Source organism: Cibotium barometz, chromosome 5 (genome assembly GCF_041138505.1).
Source record: "Cibotium barometz isolate CiBa-2024 chromosome 5, ASM4113850v1, whole genome shotgun sequence".
Taxonomy (NCBI): domain Eukaryota; kingdom Viridiplantae; phylum Streptophyta; class Polypodiopsida; order Cyatheales; family Cibotiaceae; genus Cibotium; species Cibotium barometz.
Genome location: NC_141050.1, coordinates 4,536,639 through 4,558,480, shown reverse-complemented (window position 1 = coordinate 4,558,480; position 21,842 = coordinate 4,536,639). Strand labels below are relative to the sequence as shown.

The 21,842-nt window shown below is 45.1% G+C and overlaps 1 protein-coding gene across 2 annotated transcripts; it reads left to right on the top strand.

The window, feature by feature from the left end:
• Positions 1-3,049: 3,049 nt before the first annotated feature.
• LOC147637983 (uncharacterized) lies at positions 3,050-21,509 on the top strand. 2 transcript variants are annotated; one of them, XM_086797297.1, is made up of 3 exons: positions 3,050-3,795; positions 20,291-20,466; positions 20,578-21,509. In XM_086797297.1, exons 1-3 carry the CDS (start codon positions 3,157-3,159, stop codon positions 21,125-21,127), a joined length of 1,365 nt encoding a protein of 454 aa, XP_086653423.1. In that variant the 5' UTR covers positions 3,050-3,156; the 3' UTR covers positions 21,128-21,509. The 2 variants fall into 2 exon arrangements, with proteins under 2 accessions (XP_086653423.1, XP_086653415.1); XM_086797289.1 differs by having other exon boundaries at positions 3,052-3,795; positions 20,291-21,509.
• Positions 21,510-21,842: the final 333 nt, after the last annotated feature.

The following is a 21,842-nucleotide window of genomic DNA, read 5'->3' as shown; positions in this document are numbered from 1 at the left end:
AAACAGAGTTCTGCAGAGAATCGATGACTTACCCGCAGTGCTCGAAATCGCCTGCTTTCTGAAAAACGGAGGTCCAGACGCGCCCGAAACGCGTTTTCGGCCCGAAATTTCAGTCCGTAGGACTGCAGTCCGTAGGACTATATAGTTGCCCTATAGCTTCACTCCCGCGAAGAAAGCTCCTCAATCGGAGATCGTTTGCCGGTGCCTCCCGTAGAGCTCCCGACAAGGGTGTAGTCACCAACACAATAGGGAAGAGTAGTTGTAGCTCTTACCCTCGTACCGCTTCCTGTGGTTCTCTTGCTTGCAGCTCAGCCCTTAGCACGAACCAGGCTCTGATACCATGAAAAGATGCAGGGGGGAAGAGAGCTTGAGCTCTTGCAAGCACACACACACACTCACAAAACCCTAATAGAGAACACACAAGGTGAGAGGCTAAAAATCTTCTTCTTCTCTACTCAACACTCAACACACCATATACAAAGATAAGAGTACACAATGATATGAAAGGTACTCAACCAATACATACACGGGTTCTCTATAGTGTGAACCCGACTAAATGAGCTGGCGCTATAACTATGCCAGTCTCTAGAATGGCTGTCACACAGCCTGTCATCCCACTGGCTACATATCACCCAAGATCTCACCAACCATGCCAGTGGTGTAAGTGTGGGGCCTATCCCCCAGGCGGGTCATCAGTGTCCACCGCCTCACTAGAGCTCGATATCTCAACACACCTGCACTAGATTGAACACTTCCTTTAATAATCTTAGCCATTGGTACAACCTCCAACAAATAGAGCAGAGCTCTCATGACCTTATCCATTCTCACAACAAAAGTATCCACCAAGATCCCATTGTTGGCACTTCACAAGTTCTTGTAGCCCCCAACTAAGCACGATCTCACCAAACCAATCACACCTTGGGTTTCAAGATCCATGATACAAACCTCCCTATAGTGACATGTATAGGCATTTGACCTCAATATGTTTTGGTCTACATCCAAAACCAGACAATATAGAACCTTGAGCACCACAAAACTCTCATGGATCCATTTGCAAAGTGAGTTGGCCTTTTGACCTTGTAAAGTCTTATGCCCATTGGCAAGCACTCGAAAAGCACCAAGTGAATTGGCCTTGCAAAATCTCTTATCCACCATGATGGGCAAGCATCGTGTAAGACAATCTGCTTAATGTGATGCAATTCATAACATGAAAGCAATGGAGCATATCTTGAAAGCATTTTGAATATAAATCCCACAACATCCTTGTTGGTTTATATGGAGTGAATCCTTTGGGTGGAATAAAGCACATTATGCCTTAAGTTCAGTGCCACTATCTTCTCCCTAATCAATACTAACCCATACGCCTTAGAAGTTCATGAGGTACCTAGGTCTATAGACCCCTCTTGAGGAAAGCTACATTATGTATATTAGGCCAAGACCCATGCTGAGCATAGCAATGGTGCTGGCATTGTGGTGCACTTGGTTCGTTTGGGAGGACGTGCAAGCTTTGAAATTATACTTCTTCATGCTTCTTACACAACGCCACAAAAACACGACAATGAGGAGTAGCCCATCAAAGGCCACCAAGATTAAGTCTTCTTAGTTGAACTTGTAGAGGTTGGACAAGAAGTACATGAGTTCACATGAGAAGAAGGGGATGATGAAGAGTAGCACCTAGTAGAATGTCGATGAGAAGAGTAGCACCTTGTAGAATGTTGATAAGAACAGTAGCGCCTTATAGAATGTCAACTCCTTGTAGAATGTCGATGAGCACCTTATAGAATGTTGACTCCTAGATGAAGAGCATGATGAGGGTGAGAAGTGCGGTTGTCACACGAGCATGACTGACTCCTTGTAGAATGTCGACGAGAAGAGTAGCACCTTGTAGAATATCGACTCCTTGTAGAATGTTGATGAAGAGTAGCACCTTGTAGAATGTCGACTCCTAGATGAAAAGCTTGATGAGGGTGAGAAGGGTGGTTGTCACAAGCATGATTGCCACCGCAATGATGCCACAAGCATTTCTTAAAAGGGTGGTGGCCTTCTAGTCACATGCGATGCCAATGCCAATGCAGAGATGCATGAGGACCTAGTTCACCTTTAACACGTAGACATATCTAGTCATGTGGAAAGATCTTAACATGGGGAAAGTAGCCTAGAGCCTATGATAGCTCCACAATGGAGAAGGTGGTGGAGATCATAGCTTGGCTTCCTATAATGGTAAGCCACCATGACCATTGGCCATTGCACATGATTGAGTATGGATTTGTACGAGGTTTCACCATGTCTTCTTGGATCTTTACCAAGGAGCCTCCTTGACCCATATACACTGCAATAGTTAAAGGGAGACCAAGTACACGAGGGCAATTTGGATGGATGCCATTGAAAAGTGGCCTAGATCCACGAGTGCTCGATGCAGAGAAATATGCTACCCAAAAGGGGACATAAAGATGGTTATAGCTATGACTTGTTGTAATGTAATAAATATTTGTTATGTTTCACTTGGGATACGTAAGTGGCAAAGCCAAGGGTAGCCACATTTAGAGTTGAATGACAATTTTGCCAATGTTGTTTACTAGAGGTATCCCAATTGAGAAAGACTACTCTTTGTTGTTTAACGAGGTAGCCCAATGTTATTTACTAGAGGTAGCCCAATTGAGAAAGGCTAAAACGTTCATTGCATGGAATGGGCTACCAAATATAGGGGTAGCTAAAAAGGTAGGTAGTGCAAGTGCCATGAGCTCTTTTAGTTAGTTGACCAAACGGGCATCCTCTCTCTCTCTCTCTAATTTATAATGCAAATTAGCGTTTATCTTATACACATAATATAAACTTTACACATAGCGTTTATCTTATACACATAATATGAAACTCTTACACATATAAATACTTTACTTATTTAGTAAATTTTAATGTACTTTGTAAGATACTACACAATATACTATATATTGTATTTAATAAAATTTAATATACTTTGTATCTGTCGTGCAGATATTACACAATATTATTAGCGACAACATATATTCCTTTTTTTTTCTTTTTCTTTTTTCGTTGGAGTTGATTTTTACAGTGGGTCTGAAGTAAACGCAGGTGTTTTACCATGAAGCGCCAGTATTGATAAGCTGTGTCTGTCTAGCGAGAGATTTCGAGCTACAGATGTTGCAACTCGAGGCCAAGCTCTGCTGCCGATTAGGGTTTTTTTCTTCCGAAGCACCTTCCCATGGTCCTACGATCAGCACATATATACCTACAATACCCTTTCTTTCCAGATTAGGGTTAGGGTTAACTGTCAGTGGGGCGTCATCACACAGTCCTATAGTTTGCTCGTTTCAGTCCAAGCTAAACCTATGCGGCACTCCATGTGGGAACCAGGATGGCGCGAGGGCATTGAGAGCTGTGGTGCAGGAAAAGCTCGGTGAGGTAGTGCAAAACTCGGGTGGAGAAGTTGCAGTAATGGAAGACAAAGAGGTTGACGATGAACAACAGACTGTGTTTGAAGCGCAGAGTCCGCCATTGCGCCTTGATGCCCTGGACGGAGAGAGAGATTTCCATCGAAGGAGGGCCAGGCCCCGCCTTGATGTGGATTCTGCAAAGCATAGGTTTCCTGCTAAACCAGGAAAGAGGCAGAACTTGCCACCGAAAGCTAGGCGGATGATCCTCAAGCTGCGTTCATTGTCTCCCGAGGATTTCCTCTCCGCACTCAGGAGCTGTACTTGCATCAGGCCTGATAGAGCAGACTGGCTCTATGTCATCAGGTTCTTCAGAGAAAAAGAAGACAAGAGTATGCTGCTCCAGGTACTAATCTACCAGTTGCCATAAATGAATGCAAATGCAAGTATAACTGAATGTTGTGAGGTCTGCTATGTTCACCAGAATGCCTATCAGGACATGTTAGTGCCCACCATAACGAGGACACATAACTGTTCAAAGGCACATACTCTAGTTAACAATGTCTTATGTATGGATTGGTGATAAAGCAGCAGCTAACAAGTATCTATGTTGTCTAGAAAGCAAGGATCCCAAGCAGATCTATGCAGCATCCGCTTTGCAGCAGGCAGAATGTGAGCAGCCAACATGGTAGAGGCTAGTTTGCAGCAACATATCCTGCTCAAATGAAAAGAGAGGGCTCCAATTTATAGATGTGGGGCTCTCATGAACTAGGATGGTAAGTAAAAGCTATAATGACAACCGGAGAGATGAAGTCACAAGTGTGAGGCCACTTTGTCTCACTTTGATCCATTGTTGTGTAATATGTCTCAAATTAAGAGATAGTCCTGTTAGCACTTTCATCCCCAGTTTCTGCTCTTTTATGGTGCCCATTTGGTCCCCTTTTGTATGGCCCCTGCTTGTGGGCTGGCCACCCCTTTTTTACTATTTTTCTGGGATTTTTCCTAGCCATTCTGGCATTTTTCCAGTCGGCCATGTCCAAAAGCTCCAGTCGGCCTGTTTATGAGCTCCAGTCGGCCAGCACTTCCCCACTATAAATAGTGGGTGCTGGCCTCTCATTTTTCATTCAGTCTTGTACATATTTGCTCCCTCACTTATGAGACTAACACTGTCTCTTGCTTGGGACTGTTTTGGTTCAGTATATTCAGCATAGTTTGCTCCATATCTCTCTCTCTTGCACTCTCTGTTCAGCACATTCTAGTGTCACTCTGCTTCCGCTCTGTGCACTCTTTCATGGTATCATCGCTCCCGGTTTAGCAACCTTTCTGCTGCCCCAGATTCAGCCCTGTTTTCAGCACTTTCTCCTCTGCGTTTTCTTCGTTCCATAGCTTTTGCTGCTGCATTTTCTGGACAGCACTCTGCTGGTCATTTTTTCTTCAGATTGGCTTCACCGATTCAGCCGTCTGGCTCTTGTTGATCAGCGTTTTATTGCCCACTTGGAGATTGGACTGCAGGCGGCTTGTTTTCTACAGGACAGCACTTCTTCACTGCTGCGTTTTCCTCTCCAGTGGTCCTTTCCCTTTGCAGAGGGGGCTTGTGGTGTTGCAGGCTTTGGTGGCACTCTTGGCACCTGTGGAGGATACCTTTTTCTTCAGAGTTTGTGCATTTCTTGAGATTGAGCCCAAGCTTTTGTGATGGCTGCTTCCACTTCTCGTCATATGTTTGCTGAGTCTGTGTCATGTGCACAGTGTGTGTCTACTGTGTGCTACACGCACGCAAGACTAGTTTCGAGGCTTGGGGAAGCTTGGAACTAGGCAGGCTCATTGACGAGCTGAGTTAGGGATATACTAACGGGCGGGCACCCAAGTATGGACGGGCGGGCGTCCAAGTGTGGACGCCCGATGACCGGCCAAGAGCCTATAAAAGGGTGGCCAAGGTTAGTTATTGGGATATAGAGAGTCTCGCGAGTTTGTGAGAGCTCTATGGTCTTGGAGCCTGGATCTAGTGCAGACGTGCACCTGCTTTATGCAGCCGAGGCCGGCAGCAATCTCGAGGCCCGCGAGGGCAGCTTTGTGGCGGTATGGGACGTCGCGAGGAGGAGATTGGTCGGTATGTCAACCTAGTTAGCTCAGCTCGTGGCTCGGTGAGGACCAGTGTTGCATAGAAACGCGTTTCATATACTTTCAAAACGTACGAAACGTTTCGTACAGTATGAAACGCGTTTCATACATCATGCAGTTTTTAAAAACCTTAAAAAACATTTTCTTTCGTGGATTCGTACGGCGCAGATTATCACGCTTCCCAGTGGCCGTCGCATGTGAGTTCGCCGATTTGCGTGCCATCCTTCTTGTCCTTCCATCGCTTCTGTCGACCCCCTGCTCCTTGGTGTTCTTGGGCCTTGTGGAGGTCTTCCAAAGGGGTAATGTCATGTTTTGCTTTAAGTTGGTTTTCTCTGCACAAGTCACAAAACATCACACTTTTTTCTCTTCCATCAATATTTATGGCATATCTTCCACGGTCCACCCTTGCTCTATTGAGATTAGTTTATGTTATGTGTCGCACTTGCAGGGCCAACAATTTGCATTTATCCTCGTCTTGTAGGATGCCTCGAACAGGTGATTCTCTTTGGAACAATGTCACCTTCGAGTCTAGATATGGTGGCTCAGGCTCCGGAAAGTGGAAATGCAACTTTTGTGCTGATAAGCACCATGGCAGTGTCACCAGGTTGAAGGCACATTTCTCACAAACAAAGGGTTTCGGCATTGGGCCATGTAAGCATGTGCCACAAGAAATCTATGATAGCCTCAAGGCTTGGAAGGCCATGCAGCTAGGTATCCCCCTTGAGGATATCCCCAATCTGGGAGAGCCTGAAGCACGTCAAAGTGTCTCCAAGAGGACTCGCAGTATCAGAGAGGAAGATACCAGTGGTGAGGTTGCAGGTGGTGTTGCAGGTGGTTCTAGCTCGGCACCTCGAGCCAAAAGAACTAGTCTTCCAGTGTTCAAGAAAGGACATGTACAGGCAGGGATGCAAAAGGCTGCCATGAAAGAGGCAACGAGGGAGTTGATGAAGTTGTTTATTCAATGTGGATTATCCTTCCACATTGTCAGGACTCCTCGATGGAAGAAGGCAATGAGAGCTATCTCCCGCATTGGGTGTGAGTGGGATGGCCCCTCCTACGAGACATTGCGCACTACTGAGCTTCGCAAGGAGCAACTGGCTGTGGAGATGGAGATGGAGCCTCTCAAGGCCACTTGGGCAAAGTATGGTTGTACTTTGCTTTGTGATGGATGGACAGATGCGCGGAAGAGAAATGTGTACAACATTCTTGTGTCCTCCCGCAAAGGCACAATGTTCATTCGTGCCATAGATGCATCGGTGCCAGGGGAGTTCATTATGTCCCACATGCGCCAGGCAATCAATGAAATTGGGCCTGATAACATTGTGCAGGTGATCACGGACAATGGGTCCAATTGTGTATCCATGGGCAGGATGTTAGAGGAGGAGTTCCCCAAGATTGTGTGGACACCTTGTGCAGCACACAGCCTTGACTTGATGATTGAGGATGTGGGAAAGCTTGATTGGGTGAGCCATGTATTTTCAGCTGCATCTACCATGGTGAACTTTGTCACAAAGAGGCCAAAGGTTTTGAGCATGTACAGGGCCAATAGTGATCTTGAGCTTCTAAAGTCCTCCAAAACTCGGTTTGCATATATGTTTATTGTGGTGGAGAGACTAGTGAGAGTGCGACATGGCTTATTACGCACTGTTGTGTGTCGTGAATGGACAGCATGGGAGGACAAGGATGAGCCCAAGTCTATAGCATTCTCTCGTATGGTCATGAGAGATACTTGGTGGCAGGATGCAGAGGGACTTGTGAAGGCACTTCAGCCCATGTATAGTGTCCTTCGGCTCACAGACATGGAGGGAAGTACCATTGGGCTGCTTTATGAGTTCATGGACAGAATTGGTGAAGCTCTCAATGATTTCACTACCTTGTCGCGTGATAGGTGCTCACCCTTGGGCTTTAACTTTAGTCTTTGAGTTATTTTATAAATCTTGATCTCTTATGTATGTCACATGTTACATGTAGAGTTCAAGATATTAAGGAGATCTGGAATCGGCGTTGGGATTGGTTTCATAGGCCAATCCATGCTGTTGCTCACATTTTGCATCCCCTTTGGAGGAATGAGGAGCAATACCTCAATGAGGAGCTAGAGTCAGGATGGATCGAGTACATTACCAAGTTGGTGAGAGTGGGAGGTGATATACAGCTGATGAGAAAGCTCGAGGATGAGCTTCTCATTTACCGCAACGGTAGCCATATGTTTGGGCGAGCTATTGCATTGCTCAGGGAGACACAGTTGGAGCCAGTGTCTTGGTGGGAGAAATACGGTATTGGGACACCCAACTTGGTAAGGTTTCTTGATTCTTGAATCTTGTATCTTTGTCTCGTGAGTCCTATTCTTTCAAAATCTACATTCAAATGCTACTCTCTTTTTGACTCTAACTTAACATTCTTTTTTGTGCAATGTAGAGACGGATTGCACTAAGAGTTTTCTCCCAGGATTACAGTTCAGGGCCTTGTGAGAGAAACTGGAGTATATGGGCTCTTTTTCACACGAAAAAGAGAAATAGACTGTCCTCAGCACAATTGGAGAGGCTTGTCTTTTGTCATTGCAATCTCCGATTGCTAGAACAAAAGGGTCATCCCATTGAGCCTCGCCAAGTGAATCCAGATAAGATTGATATCATGAAGTGCAAGGAGATTCCCGACATTCCTCAGGAGGAGAGAGACATCTATTCTATGCTCTATGAGGAGATCATGGCTCCGGCTCGCACTACACGATCTTCTCGAGAGGCTAGTACTAGTGGTGCACCTGCACCTCTAGAGGATGAGGCCTTTGAGGACTCGGCTACCGGCAGTGACCTTGAGAGTGAGGCTGCAGAGGCAGAAGATGCAGATGAGGATGAGCATGAGGATGCAGATAGTAGCTAGCAGCTGCCAGTATCATTTTATTTGGACATGTTATTTAGTTTGAACTTTGGACATGTTATTTATTTTGATCTTGGATTTTGAGTCATGAATCATCACCCACGTGGTGATGCTTTTGATTTTTGTTTAGTCATCAGTGATCACCCACGTGATTTGTGATATCATCATATCTTACATGTATTCTGTTTTTATTGAAATGAATTCAATGTGGTCTCTTATAAGTTATGTCAATAGTTTTTTCTTTTGTATATTTCAAGTAAAAAATATACATGTTTTTTCTGTTTTGTATGAAACCTTTTTTTACCCGTTTCTTACCTTTTATGAAACGTTTCAAAACGTATGAAACCCGTTTCATACCTGCCGTTTCTGAAACGCCTGGCAACTATGGTGAGGACAGCCAAGACTGTGGGCTTGCCCACGGCTGTCATGGTTGGGTGGTGAGTCAGGCCTGCACCCCCTTGTTGTTTGTTTGTTCGTTTGTTTGCAGGTTTCGAGTCTCGAACCAAGAACGATCACGAGGAGATCCGTGGGGATTGAGAGTGGTATCAGAGCATACCTCGTGAACAAGCAAGTCGGTAGGTAGAGAAGATGAGGTCGAAGAAAGGTATGTGTTAAAAAGCTTGCTGTTTTTCTGTGCATACTGTTGTTTTCATATTCAGTATGTGTTTTTCTTCATCAAAGAGACCCATGTTGATGGGGATGGTAGTTTAGTAAGGGTCGTTTGCGTTGCAAAGAAGAGAAGAGACTTGTTTGTGCAGTCGCATGAACTGCAGGGAGAGAAAACAGAAAAGCACGATGCTTTTTTGGTTGAACGCGTGAGAGAGAGAGAGCGAGAGTAGTGCTTGTTGACGTGTTGCTGGCGGGTGTGCATGCTGGTCGAAAGAGGCCCTGCTGGCGGGCGCCCAAGGTCGTGTAGGCAGCTGCGTAGCCAGGTGGCCTAAGGCCTACATGACTAGGCGGCCAGGCCTGCTAAGCCAGGCGGCCAGGCCTGCGTAGCCAGCCCAGGCAGCGCCCAGGCCAGGCCGGCGCCCAGGCCACGCAAGGCAGGCGCCCAAGCCCACGTGGCCTTATGACCACGCTTTCATAGGCTTGCGCAGGCGTAACGTGCCGTAAAGGCGCCGGCAGCACATCAGCTGACGACAGCATCCGACGCGGCAGGAAAGCAAGGTTGACAGCAGCACGCCGGCGAGCTATTCCAGGAGGAAGGAGAAAAAAAAAACAAGGAAAGCATACGTTTTTTTTAGAGCTTTTGTTTTTTTTTTGAGTTTAATTTTTTTAAAAAAAAGTTTAAAAGACCCCTCCTCCAAGGTTTCAAAGGTGTTTTATTTTTTTTAAGAAGCTAGAATATATATATCCATATATATATATATATATATATATATATATATATATATATATAAATAACACAAAAGCAAAGCAAAAGCTAAGCCTAGCTTTTGGAGATTTTTAGCTTTTGGGGCTATCTTTATAAACCCCTTAAGTGGGCTTCTTGCCACACCTCTCTCAAGTTTTCAAGCTCTCAAGCTCTCAAGTTCACTTGCACTTTTGTTGTGCAAAGATCGAATTTTCTCTCCACTTACCCTCTTCACGATGTCGATCCAAGAATTGGTGGAACGCGAAGGCTTGCTGGCTACGGAAGGTACCGATGCCGATCTTTTTGACGATTTTGTGTCAAAATCAGATTTCCAAGAGTTCAAAGTAGCTCTCGAAGCTTCTTCGACGGAACGTCAGGCACAAATCGCAGCCCAGATGCAAGCTTTGCAGAACTCCATCGCTCTATTGACCACTACCCTCTCTACTTTCTCGGGTGTGGATACCTTGGCTTCAGCTTTGGGTCCCAACATTACTCCGGAACCGTTTGGGGGTGAGCAAAAGCAACGCACCAAGGAGATCGTGGACACGTGGCTACATAAGTGGCAAGTTCACTTTCAGTTTCATCCATATGATGACGGAAAGAAGATACAATTAGCAGCAGGTTTCCTGTTCGGCAAAGCTTTGCTTTGGTGAAAGGAACTCAACCCTAAGCCAACGACTTGGGCACAATTCGAAGATGTCTTCAAGAAAGAATTCCTCAAGAAAGAGAATGATTATGATGTTGTTGCCCGGTTTTCAGCTTTGACCATGACCTCGCAGCACCTCACTTATGAGGTCTACCTCCAGAAGTTTCGTGACTTTGCAGATGAAAGCTACAAAGATGGATCCCACTACTCTTTTGGGGTTTTTCGTAGCTGGTTTACCAGACTCGTACTGATTACAGGTTAAAAATAACAAATGTAAAACATTGGACGAGGCCATTCATTTAGCTCGTATCTATGATGATACAATGGTCTCTTCCAAGTCAAAACCCGTTACCGAGCAGGGAAACAAGCATAAAAGAAAGTTATGGCTAACGTGACTGAAGGAAAGTCTTCGGACCAACCTTCGAAGAATTCCAGTTCGACACCAGCGAAGAAGAAACGACTCCTTAGGGCTTTAAAGCTCAAGAAGGAAGGACGTTGTTTTATCTGCAAAGAAAAAGGACACATGCGTAACGAGTGTCCAAAGTAAAAGAGTACCAAGACCAACGCAGGACCCAAGCCAAAGGCAGCTAACCAGTTGTCTTTGACAGGTACGTCAATTACTGTACTTTCTCGCCCTAGTACTTGTTCTGATTGTCTGTTTAATTCTAAAATATTTGGCTTGCATGATCTTCTCCGAGTTTATGGAGAAGTGAATGGCCATAAGATTCACATTCTTTTAGACCCAGGTAGCTCACACAACTTTGTTAACTATAAACTTGTGCAGAAATTGAGTCTTGATACGACACTCAGCGACCATACCTATGAGGTACGTCTACCTGCGGGAAGGCAAGTTTGGGATCGCAAGGTGGAGATGCTTCCAATCTAGATTCAGGACTACAAAGATACTCTGGAATGCTATGTAATGCACCTAGAGAATGTAGACTTGTTATTAGGGATTGAGTGGTTTAGGACTCTTGAAGTCCAGATAGATTGGTCTAGTCATATTTTTTCTTTTCAGCATAGGGACACCAAGTACAGTATTTTAGGTGATTGTATTCATCCCTCTCAGGGACCTCTTGTAAATACAATTGATTTTGGAAATATAATGGATTCTTCTTTGTATACCGCTTTCCATTGTGTATTGATTCCACTTTCTTCTTTTCTCATCCCTTCCTTGGATGTAAATGAATTAAGTGTGTTTGAAAGCAAAGAATTACAGAAGATACTTGATTCATTTCAAGACGTATTTCCTAAGGAACTGCCATCGGGTTTACCACCTGAACGGGCCGTAGATCATCGTATTGACTTGATCCCTGGTGCTCATCCTGTCAGTATTCCACCTTACAGGATGAGCCAAGATGAGGAAGATGAGTTGGCTAAACAACTCGAAGATTATTTGAGGATGGGCCAGATCCGTCCAAGTAAATCACCTTGGGATGCACCTGTGTTGCTTAGGAGAAAGAAGGACAATACTTGGAGGATGTGTATAGATTACAAGAGATTGAACAAGCTGACCATTAAGAACCGTTATCCTCTCCCTAGATCAGATGACCTGATTGACCGGTTAGTAGGAGCGAAATATTTCACGAAGATAGATTTACGTACTGGCTACCACCAGATACGTATTCATGAAAGGCATGTCGAAAGAACCGCCTTTCGGACTAGGTATGGTCATTACGAGTTTCTCGTATTACCTTTTGGGTTAACCAATGCTCCAGATACTTTCCAGCAAATGATGAACGATCTTTTTCGTGAACATTTGGGGAAATTTGTGGTGGTGTTCCTGGATGATATTTTGATTTATAGTCGTACTCTTGAGGATCATGTCAGACACCTCACGATTGTCTTATCTATTTTAAGACAGAATCGACTATATGCTAAGTTAAGTAAATGTGAGTTCTTTATGACCGACATCATTTACTTGGGACACAAGATCACTCGAGATGGATTGAGCATTGACTATGACCGAGTTCAGAAGGTTTTGGACTGGCCTATACTGCGAACAGTGAAACCACTTCGTTCTTTTCTCGGTTTTGTTGTTTTTCTTCGGAAATATGTACGGGAGTACTCTCAGCTCACACTACCGATGACCGACTTATTGAAAGGTCGTGGACGTAAGTCAAATCAGCCTATCACTTGCAATAACGATTTGGATATAGCCTTTAGACTTTTGAAAGATAAAGTCAAGGAAGCACCTATCTTAGCATTACCTGATCCTAGTCGGCCTTATGTTCTTGAAACTGATGCCAGTGACTATGCTATCGGGGCTGCTTTATTTCAAGATGGTAGACCGGTTGCTTTTGAAAGTAAAAAGCTAGACGACACTCAATCTCGTTGGCCAACCCTTGAGAAGGAGCTTTATGCTGTGATTCATGCTCTCAAGGTTTGGAGACATTATTTATATGGCTCCAAGTTTGTGGTATTGACTGATCATCAGTCAATCAAGTATGTGTGTGATGCGGATGATATGAGAGGAAGGAAAGCTCGTTGGACAGAGTTAATGCAAGATTTTGATTTTGAGATCCGTTATTGGAAAGGGTCCATGAATAGTATTGCAGATGCGCTTAGTCGGATTCGAGAGGTGAATACTTTTTCGTACTGAGATTTCTACTGACTTATTTCAGTCTTTGAGAGGGCTTTGCAAGAGGGCTTTGTAGGACTGATAGTTATTTTGGTCCATTTTGGCAGAAGATCCAGGACGGGAGCTCATTGATTGACCAAGACTCGATGACTGAGCAGTCTACCATCCAGGCTGTAGGAGGCCAGTGGATGATTCGGAATGGTTTACTGTTCCGTAATGACAAAATTTGTGTACCACAGATCTCGGACATTAGGTCCAAGATTCTTAAGGAGTGTCACGACGCCCCTTCTGCTGGACACCCTGGGGTACACAGGACGCTATCGTTAGTGAAACACACTTTTTATTGGCCAAAGATGAAAGGGTATGTAGAAGATTATGTTCTCAAGTGTCAGATTTGTCAGGCAAATAAAGCTGAACGCTTTAGACAGGTTGGGTTGTTGCATCCTTTGCAAATCCCAAGTAATAAATGGGAAAGTATTTCCATGGATTTTATTACCGGATTGCCAAGAACATATCAAGGCCATGATTCTATTTGGGTTGTGGTAGATCGCTTGACAAAAATGGCTAGATTTTTACCGACCCGGAAGACTATTACAGCTACGCAATTAGCATGGCAGTTTATCGAGCAATTGTTTAGACTGTATGGGTTACCGCAGGACATAGTCAGTGATAAGGACTCTAAGTTTACGAGTGATTTTTGGAAACTTGTTTTTGAGAAGTTGGAAACAACTTTGAATTTGAGTTCCTCTGATCATCCTCAATCTGATGGCCAGACTGAAAGAGTGAATCAGATTTTGGAGGATATCCTTCGAGCATATGTATCCAAAAGACAGTTCATGGGAGGATTATCTTCCTATGTTAGAATTTGCATATAACAGTACTAAGCATACGAGTACAGGGTTTAGTCCTTTCATGCTTATGTATGGTTTTCAACCTAGATCACCTGTTACAGTTGGATTCTCAGGACTTCAGCATGATGCAGCACGTAATTTTTTGCAAGATATGCAGGAAATGTTACAAGTTGCAAAGGAATCTATTAGAAGCGCTCAAGATCGAGACAGGTTTTATTCTAATAGACATCGTTCACCGAGAGAGTTTTCTGAAGGAACGATGGTGTTTGCGAGTTCCGAAAGATTCCGAGACTTTACGGACAAGTCGATCTCCGAAATTATCCCCTAGATAGTGTGGACCATTTCGTGTCACACGACGGATTGGTTGAGTTGCATATGAATTGGATTTGCCTTCTCATGTGAAAGTTCATCCTGTATTTCATGTCCTTAGACTTAAGGAAGTACTGGGTGGAGCAGATCAGTTAGTTACTCCTCAAGAAATTATAGATGTCGAGGACATGACATTTGTTCCGCATGAGCCTGAAAAGATTCTTGGATTTCGTGAAAGAAGATTGCGTAATACGCTTATCACGGAATACAAGATCAAGTGGAAGGATCGTGTTGAGGAGGACGCTACATGGGAGACATTGACTACTCTTCAGAGAGATTACCCTGGCTTTTTAGTGAGCTCAGGGGTGAGCTCTTAGAGGAAGGGGAGTATGTCATGTGCACAGTGTGTGTCTACCGTGTGCTACACGCACGCAAGACTAGTTTCGAGGCTTGGGGAAGCTTGGAACTAGGCAGGCTGATTGACAAGCTGAGTTAGGGATATACTAACGGGCGGGCACCCAAGTAAGGACGAGCGGGCGCCCAAGTGTGGACGCCCGATGACCGGCCAAGAGCCTATAAAAGGGTGGCCAAGGTTAGTTATTGGGATATAGAGAGTCTCGCGAGTTTGTGAGAGCTCTATGGTCTTGGAGCCTGGATCTAGTGCAGACGTGCACCTGCTTTATGCAGCCGAGGCCCGCGAGGGCAGCTTCGTGGCGGTATGGGACGTCGCGAGGAGGAGATTGGTCGGTACGTCAACCTAGTTAGCTCAGCTCGTGGCTCGGTGGGGACAACCAAGACTGTGGGCTTGCCCACGGCTGTCATGGTTGGGTGGTGAGTCAGGCCTGCACCCCCTTGTTGTTCATTTGTTCGTTTGTTTGCAGGTTTCGAGTCTCGAACCAAGAACGATCACGAGGAGATCCGTGGGGATTTGACAGTTTGCCAAGTTGGATGGTTCCAACTACACCCTATGGAAGGTGAAGGTGAAATCGGCCTTGCGTGGCATGGATCTTTGGGATTGGCTTGTTACACCAGCTAATGCCACCCCTCCCACCCTTGCTTCCGGTGATGTGACTCAGGCACAGATTGATATTTGGCAGTCGAATGATCGATGTGTTTTCTCCTTCCTGATGTTGAACTGTCAGGATGCTGTTCTCTCTCATGTGCGTACAGCAGATGCTGCACATGAAGTTTGGAAGGCTTTTGCAGATCTCTATGAGATTAAGTCTCCGGGTCAGATTTTGGCATTGGAAAAGCAACTTATGAACTTATTAGTTTCTGCGTTTCCATCTTTATCTGCTTTCATCTCGAAGATGAAAGATCTCCGGGACGAGCTTGCTGTTTGTGGCAAGGACATCTCCACAGAGGATATGGCTATTCGGCTGCTCTCCAAACTTCCAGAGAGGTTTGATGCATACTTTCAGTCTCTGGTTTCTTCTCCTCGTCCTGTTCCAGTTACTTGGGAGGAAGTTCTCCCCTCCATTATGCAGATTGAGTCTCACTTTGAGGAGCGGACTGGCACCTCCGGTGGTCTTGATGGAGCTTTGGCAGCACGAGATAAAGGGAAGACTCAACAAAAGAAAGGAAAAGGGGGTTCTGACAAGAACTCCAAGGATTCCGATAAGGATAAAGACAACAAATCTTCAAAGAATAAGGACATTGAATGTCATTATTGTGGCAAGAAGGGTCACAAGTCACCCCAATGTCACAAGAAGAAGCGTGATGAAGCAGCAAAGAACTCTTCCTCAACGGCGGTGTCTCAACCCAAGAAGGATGATGGAATTCTTCTCTTAGCAGGTACTTGGCGTATACTTGCTCTTGTGACTTCTCAGTCACGATCTTGGATTGTTGATAGCGGTGCTACTGCTCATATGACACCCCATCGAGATTGGTTCGAGGACTTCACTGCCAGATCAGGCGAGATCACTCTGGGTGATTCTTCTTCTGTGCCAGTGCATGGTCATGCCACTATCCCCATCTTCCGTTTTGACGAGGACAAGAGGTACTTCTCTGACGTTCTGTATATTCCAGATTTGGCTTTTAACCTTTTGTCAGGGAGTGCTCTTACAGCTCAGGGTGCGGAGGTGATCTTTTCTCGTTATGAGATTACCATTCGTGATAAGGCGACTGGTAGCATCTTGGCTCAGGGAGTCCAAGATAGTGGCCTCTACAAATTGACCGCTCTGCTTTCTTCTGGTGCTTCTTCTGCACTTTGGCATGCTCGGTTTGGCCATTTGAGCTATCAGCTTCTGCAGCGAGCTTCGAAGGATGGGTTGGTTGATGGATTACCGACCATCAAGGCTCCGTCTTCTGCTTGTTCCTCTTGTTTACAGGTAAAGCAACACCGAGCCGCCTTTCCGAAGGAGGCGATACACAAATCTTCGACATCACTTGCTCTCATTCATGTAGACTTATGTGGTCCTATGAGTACCGCGTCTTTGAGTAAGGCGTTGTACATGCTCGTGATGGTGGATGATTTTACCAGATATACTTGGGTTTTCTTTCTGAAGACCAAGGATGAGACTTTTCATCACTTCTGTGATTGGAAAGCCGAGGTGGAAAAAGAGACGGGTCACTCGGTCAAGGCTCTCAGGACCGATGGAGGGGGTGAGTTTACATCCCAGGAGTTTCAGCAATATTGCAAGACACATGGCATTCGGAGACAGCTTACTACAGCATATACTCCATCACAGAATGGAGTTGCCGAGAGGAAGAACAGGACCATTATGGAGATGGCCCGTGCTATGCTTGAGCATTCTTCATTACCTCGACGTTTCTGGGCTGAGGTGAGAAGCCCTCCGTTGTTCATTTCCGGATATTTGGATGTATCGCGTATGTTCATGTGCCTAAGGAGCACCGCTCCAAGTTGGACTCGAAGTCTCAGCGCATGACTTTTCTCGGATATAGCACTGTGTCCAAGGCATATCGTCTTTATGATCCTCAAGCCGGTAAAGTTGTTGTGAGCCGTGATGTGGTGTTCGACGAGACTCCTACATCTTCAGAGGGGGGTGGTGAGCTTCTTCTTCCTCCTCCTCCTCCTCCTCCTCCTCCTGCTCCCGTTGTTGCTGTTACACCTCCAGCTGAGGATTCTCAGTCAGATGATGATGACCCTGCTCCTCCTCCAGCGAGTTCGAGCAGATCTGTACCTGGTTGGTATTATCAGACAGTTCGTGACTCTGGGTTACGTGAGCTTCCTTCTGCTCCTCCGCCTAGTTCTCTTCGGCGTTCTTCCAGAGTTACATGGAAACAAATTCATGAGGGCAACATGTTTGTTAATTATGCTCTTATGTCTACAATCATTAATGGTCCTTCTGCTCCCACTTCTGTAGACGAGGCTCTTTCACATGAGTCTTGGCGTCATGCTATGCAGACAGAGCTGGATGCTATCGAACGGAATGGCACTTGGATTTTGGTGCCTCGGCCTCTGCAACGTAAGGTGATTGGTGTGCGTTGGATTTTCAAATCAAAGTTCCGAGCTGATGGCAGCTTGGAGAAGCACAAGGCGAGGTTGGTTGCCAAGGGTTATGCTCAGCGCCCTGGTGTTGATTTCGATGAGACCTTCGCTCCGACGGCCCGGATGACTACCATTCGCACCGTTCTTGCACTTGCAGGACATCATAGATGGCCCGTTTTCCAGATGGACGTCAAGTCGGCTTTCTTGAATGAAGAGCTTACACAGGAGGTTTATATTGATCAGCCACCAGGATTTGTTGTTCCGGGCAAACAGGATCATGTGTACCGGCTGAAGAAGGCTTTATATGGTCTAAAGCAGGCTCCGCGGGCTTGGTACCAGCGGATTGATGAGTTCTTTCAGAAGCTCGGCCTGCGCCGTTCTCATGCAGATTCGAACCTTTATATCCTCCTTGAGAGGGGGTTGATTGTTATCATTGTGGTCTATGTTGATGACCTCATCTTTACAGGTTCTTATTCTGTGCGGATCCGTTTTGTTACGGATGCTTTGGAGACAGAGTTTGAGATGACGGATCTGGGCCTCTTACATTATTTTCTTGGCTTTGAGATTTGGCAGACCTTGAAGGGCATTTTCTTCTCTCAGCAAAAGTACACTCGGGAGATTCTTGACAGATTTCAGATGACTGGGTGCAAACCAGTATCTTCTCCTATGGATATTGGTGAGAAGCTTTCTTCACTTGATGCTTCTCCAAGGACTGATCAGGGACAGTATCGGGTTCTCGTCGGTTGTTTGGTATGGTTGACCTACTCCCGATTGGACATATGCTTCGCAGTCAGTTTATTGAGTTCCTTCTCATCCAAACCCCGTCAGCAGCATTGGCGGTGTGCTCTCAGAGTTCTTCGGTACTTGCGTGGCACTCTGGATTTTGGCATCTTTTATGGCCAAGGACGCACTCTTGTTGGATGGTCTGATTCAGACTGGGCTGGAGATCCAGATACACGGCGTTCGACCACTGGTTGTGTTTTTTCACTTGGGTCTGGGGCCATTTCTTGGAGCAGTAAAAAGCAGCCTACTGTGGCGCTTTCCTCTACCGAGGCAGAGTACGGTGAAGTTTGTTATGCTGCATGTGAGGCGATATGGTTGCGGAGATTATTGGAGGAGCTCGGCTGTCCTCCTACCGGTTCTACTCTTCTTTGGTGTGACAATCAGAGTTGCATCGCCATCGCCAAGAACCTTGTGTTTCATGCTCGTACGAAACACATTGAGATTCAGTATCACTATGTTCGTGAACGGGTTCTTGCTGGAGATTTGCGTTTGGAATATTGTCCTTCCGCGGAGAATGCTGTAGATTTGTTCACCAAGCCGGTTTCTCAGGCTTCCTTGGCTCCTCATCTTCGGATTCTCGGAGTTTGTTCAGCATCTGGTGTTGAGAGGGGGTGTTAGCACTTTCATCCCTAGTTTCTGCTCTTTTATGGTGCCCATTTGGTCCCCTTTTGTATGGCCCTTGCTTGTGGGCTGGCCACCCCCTTTTTTACTATTTTTCTGGGATTTTTCCCAGCCATTCTGGCATTTTTCCAGTCGGCCATGTCCAACAGCTCTAGTCGGCCTGTTTATGAGCTCCAGTCGGCGAGCACTTCCCCACTATAAATAGTGGATGCTGGCCTCTCATTTTTCATTCAGTCTTGTACATATTTGCTCCCTCACTTATGAGACTAACACTGTCTCTTGCTTGGGACTGTTTTGGTTCAGTATATTCAGCATAGTTTGCTCCATATCTCTCTCTCTTGCACTCTCTGTTCAGCACATTCTAGTGCCACTCTGCTTCCGCTCTGTGCACTCTTTCAAGTCCCTCCCATAAACTTTATTCATAAAAATATCTCAGCTCCTAGACATTCTATCAAAGGTGCTTCAACAGCAAGTCCCCCCCATTTTCTTAGCTTATGGGCGTAATGACATGAATGGAATTTCCATTGGGGGTGGTTAAAAAATAGTAACCTGCCTAGATTTTAGGAGTGTTCCGTTGTATTTCACCTTATTAGAAATGTATGTGAGCACCATGTAGAACCATGTTTCAAAGCTAGATCTCTCCCAAATCCTCAGGAGCTTGCCATAGATTGACACTTCAGCTCCAATGCCCATTTGTATGTCCAAGAAACCATCTCGGGTGCCTAGAGCAAGCTTCAAGTGTTTGATCTTTTGTACTGGATAATTTCCGGTACCCAAAGCTTGTACTTTCCAAATATTAAGACAACTTGGAGCTTCCATACTGGGGAATGTCTAGGCTGGTGACACAATTCACTGGCCTATATAGGGAGGCCGGGCAAATAGGGCATGGACACCAGATCCTGCTCGTGACTAGTACAGGTGGTAGTATCACTCCTCTTTTTGAGTGACTTTGAGAAAATTGTCTCATTAAATGCAACTCATTCATGCCATCAATTGACAAGATAATCATACCTTGTTTTTGTTAGCAAGATGATTCATAAGCTTGATTTCCAAACCATTCGATGCTATATTTATAATTTCCATGTTAGCTGTGAGAGAGAGAGAGAGAGAGAGGTATTCAATAAGCGAATGACAGCTTTTGACGTGTGTATGCTGCTGGGTACTTGAAGAATTTTGGTCTATTTTCTGAGATATACCTGTGATTCCATTTAGTACACTGCCTTTTGATATTTGCCAGTCGCAACAAAGATAAATGAGTATTGTTGTAAGCTACCATATTAACACTAACATGTCGGAATCAATAACCATTGCAGGTTTATGAGTTTGTGCTACTTGAACCAGCTTTTCGGGCAGGTGTACGAGACTACACCAACCTAATACTGGTTCATATTCAGCTCAAGAATCATGATGCCGTTGAACAAACATTGAAAGTCATGGGAGAAAGGGATGTCTTCCCAGATCTGGTGATGTATACAGTGGTGATCGCAATGTATGGCAAAATAGGGAATTTTGATATGGTCAAAGAAAAGTTCAGTGAGATTAAATTGTGGGGACTTGTACCTGACACGCTCGTGTTCTGTGCTTTGATTGAAGCCTACAGCCAGTTGGGCCATGCTAAAGAGGCTGAAATGTTTCTAAAAGACATGGAGCTTGCAGGCCTCTCTTTGAAAATCGAGATTTTTATCTCTCTAATCAGAGGATATGGGAACATTGGCCAGACTAAGGATGCTGAGCGCATATTTCAGTTTATGCAACTGAAGTGTTTTTATCCAGAAAGAAGGTCATACTCTGCACTGATGGATGCATACAGTAAAGATGAGGATCTTGAACACGCAGTTCAAGTGTTTGATAACATGGTGTCAGTAGGGATTGAGCCTACAGATAAGTCATTGGCTCGGTTGTTAATTGCATGTGAAAACAAGAACATGCTTGGAGAAGCAACAAAGATGGTAGAGAAGCTTGAAAGCAAGTCTCTCAAATTTGGAACCAAGACGCTGGTTAGTTTCAATGGGTGGCTTGAGAAGCTGGGTTTGGAGAAGGAAGTAGAGCGGCTGTCAAGGGAGATTGCAAAGCGGATGCGCCAGAAAGCATACTTCTCAAAGAGATTTCACAACGCTGCATTCTTGCCTGCTACCAAACCAGGTTCATGAGCAATCCTGTAGACTAGTTTCTGGCTACTGGTGCAATGACATGCTTTTGGATCAGGCAAAACGTGCAAATATCTTCTGTAGAGTGGTTGTTGCATGTGAATGATGGCGTAAATTGCTGGAAGCCCAACCAAGCTCATCTCTTGTTGATCAGTAGCCTCCCTATTTCAAGCACCATCTCGCCATGCTTGCTATGCACGTCAGAGGTTTCTTCAGTTTAAGGCACTGTATTGCTGCGTAATCCATGAACGTTCAAACATTTTTTTCCCCCCATCTTTCAGGCTTCTTCCTTCCTTCATACCCGAAGTTCGAGAAGCCTTTATGCCTGAAGTTCGTAGGAATCGAAAATTTCCAAGGAGAAAACGTTCATCCTTAACTTTTAAAAGGATTCGAAACTGTTGCGTGCTCTCTTCCCTTCAAATCGCCTCTTCTTTCTACTTACGTAGGAGAGAGAGAGAGAGAGAGAGAGAGAGAGAGCGGGCGGTTCTCGCCATAGCCAAGAGCTTATGCAAGGTTAGGCCCCGTGCACAGCCAAGTATGAAAGATATTTTTGTATGTGGTATTGTAGCAGAAAGTAATACGTTGATGAGATTAAATTGATGTAAACATACGTTGATGAGATTAAATTGATGTAAACATACAAAAGGTGAGACAATGCGTCCAAAAATTTAGTTGCATGACATTTTGGATGTGCAAGAGCCAGAATTGCCTTCCATCT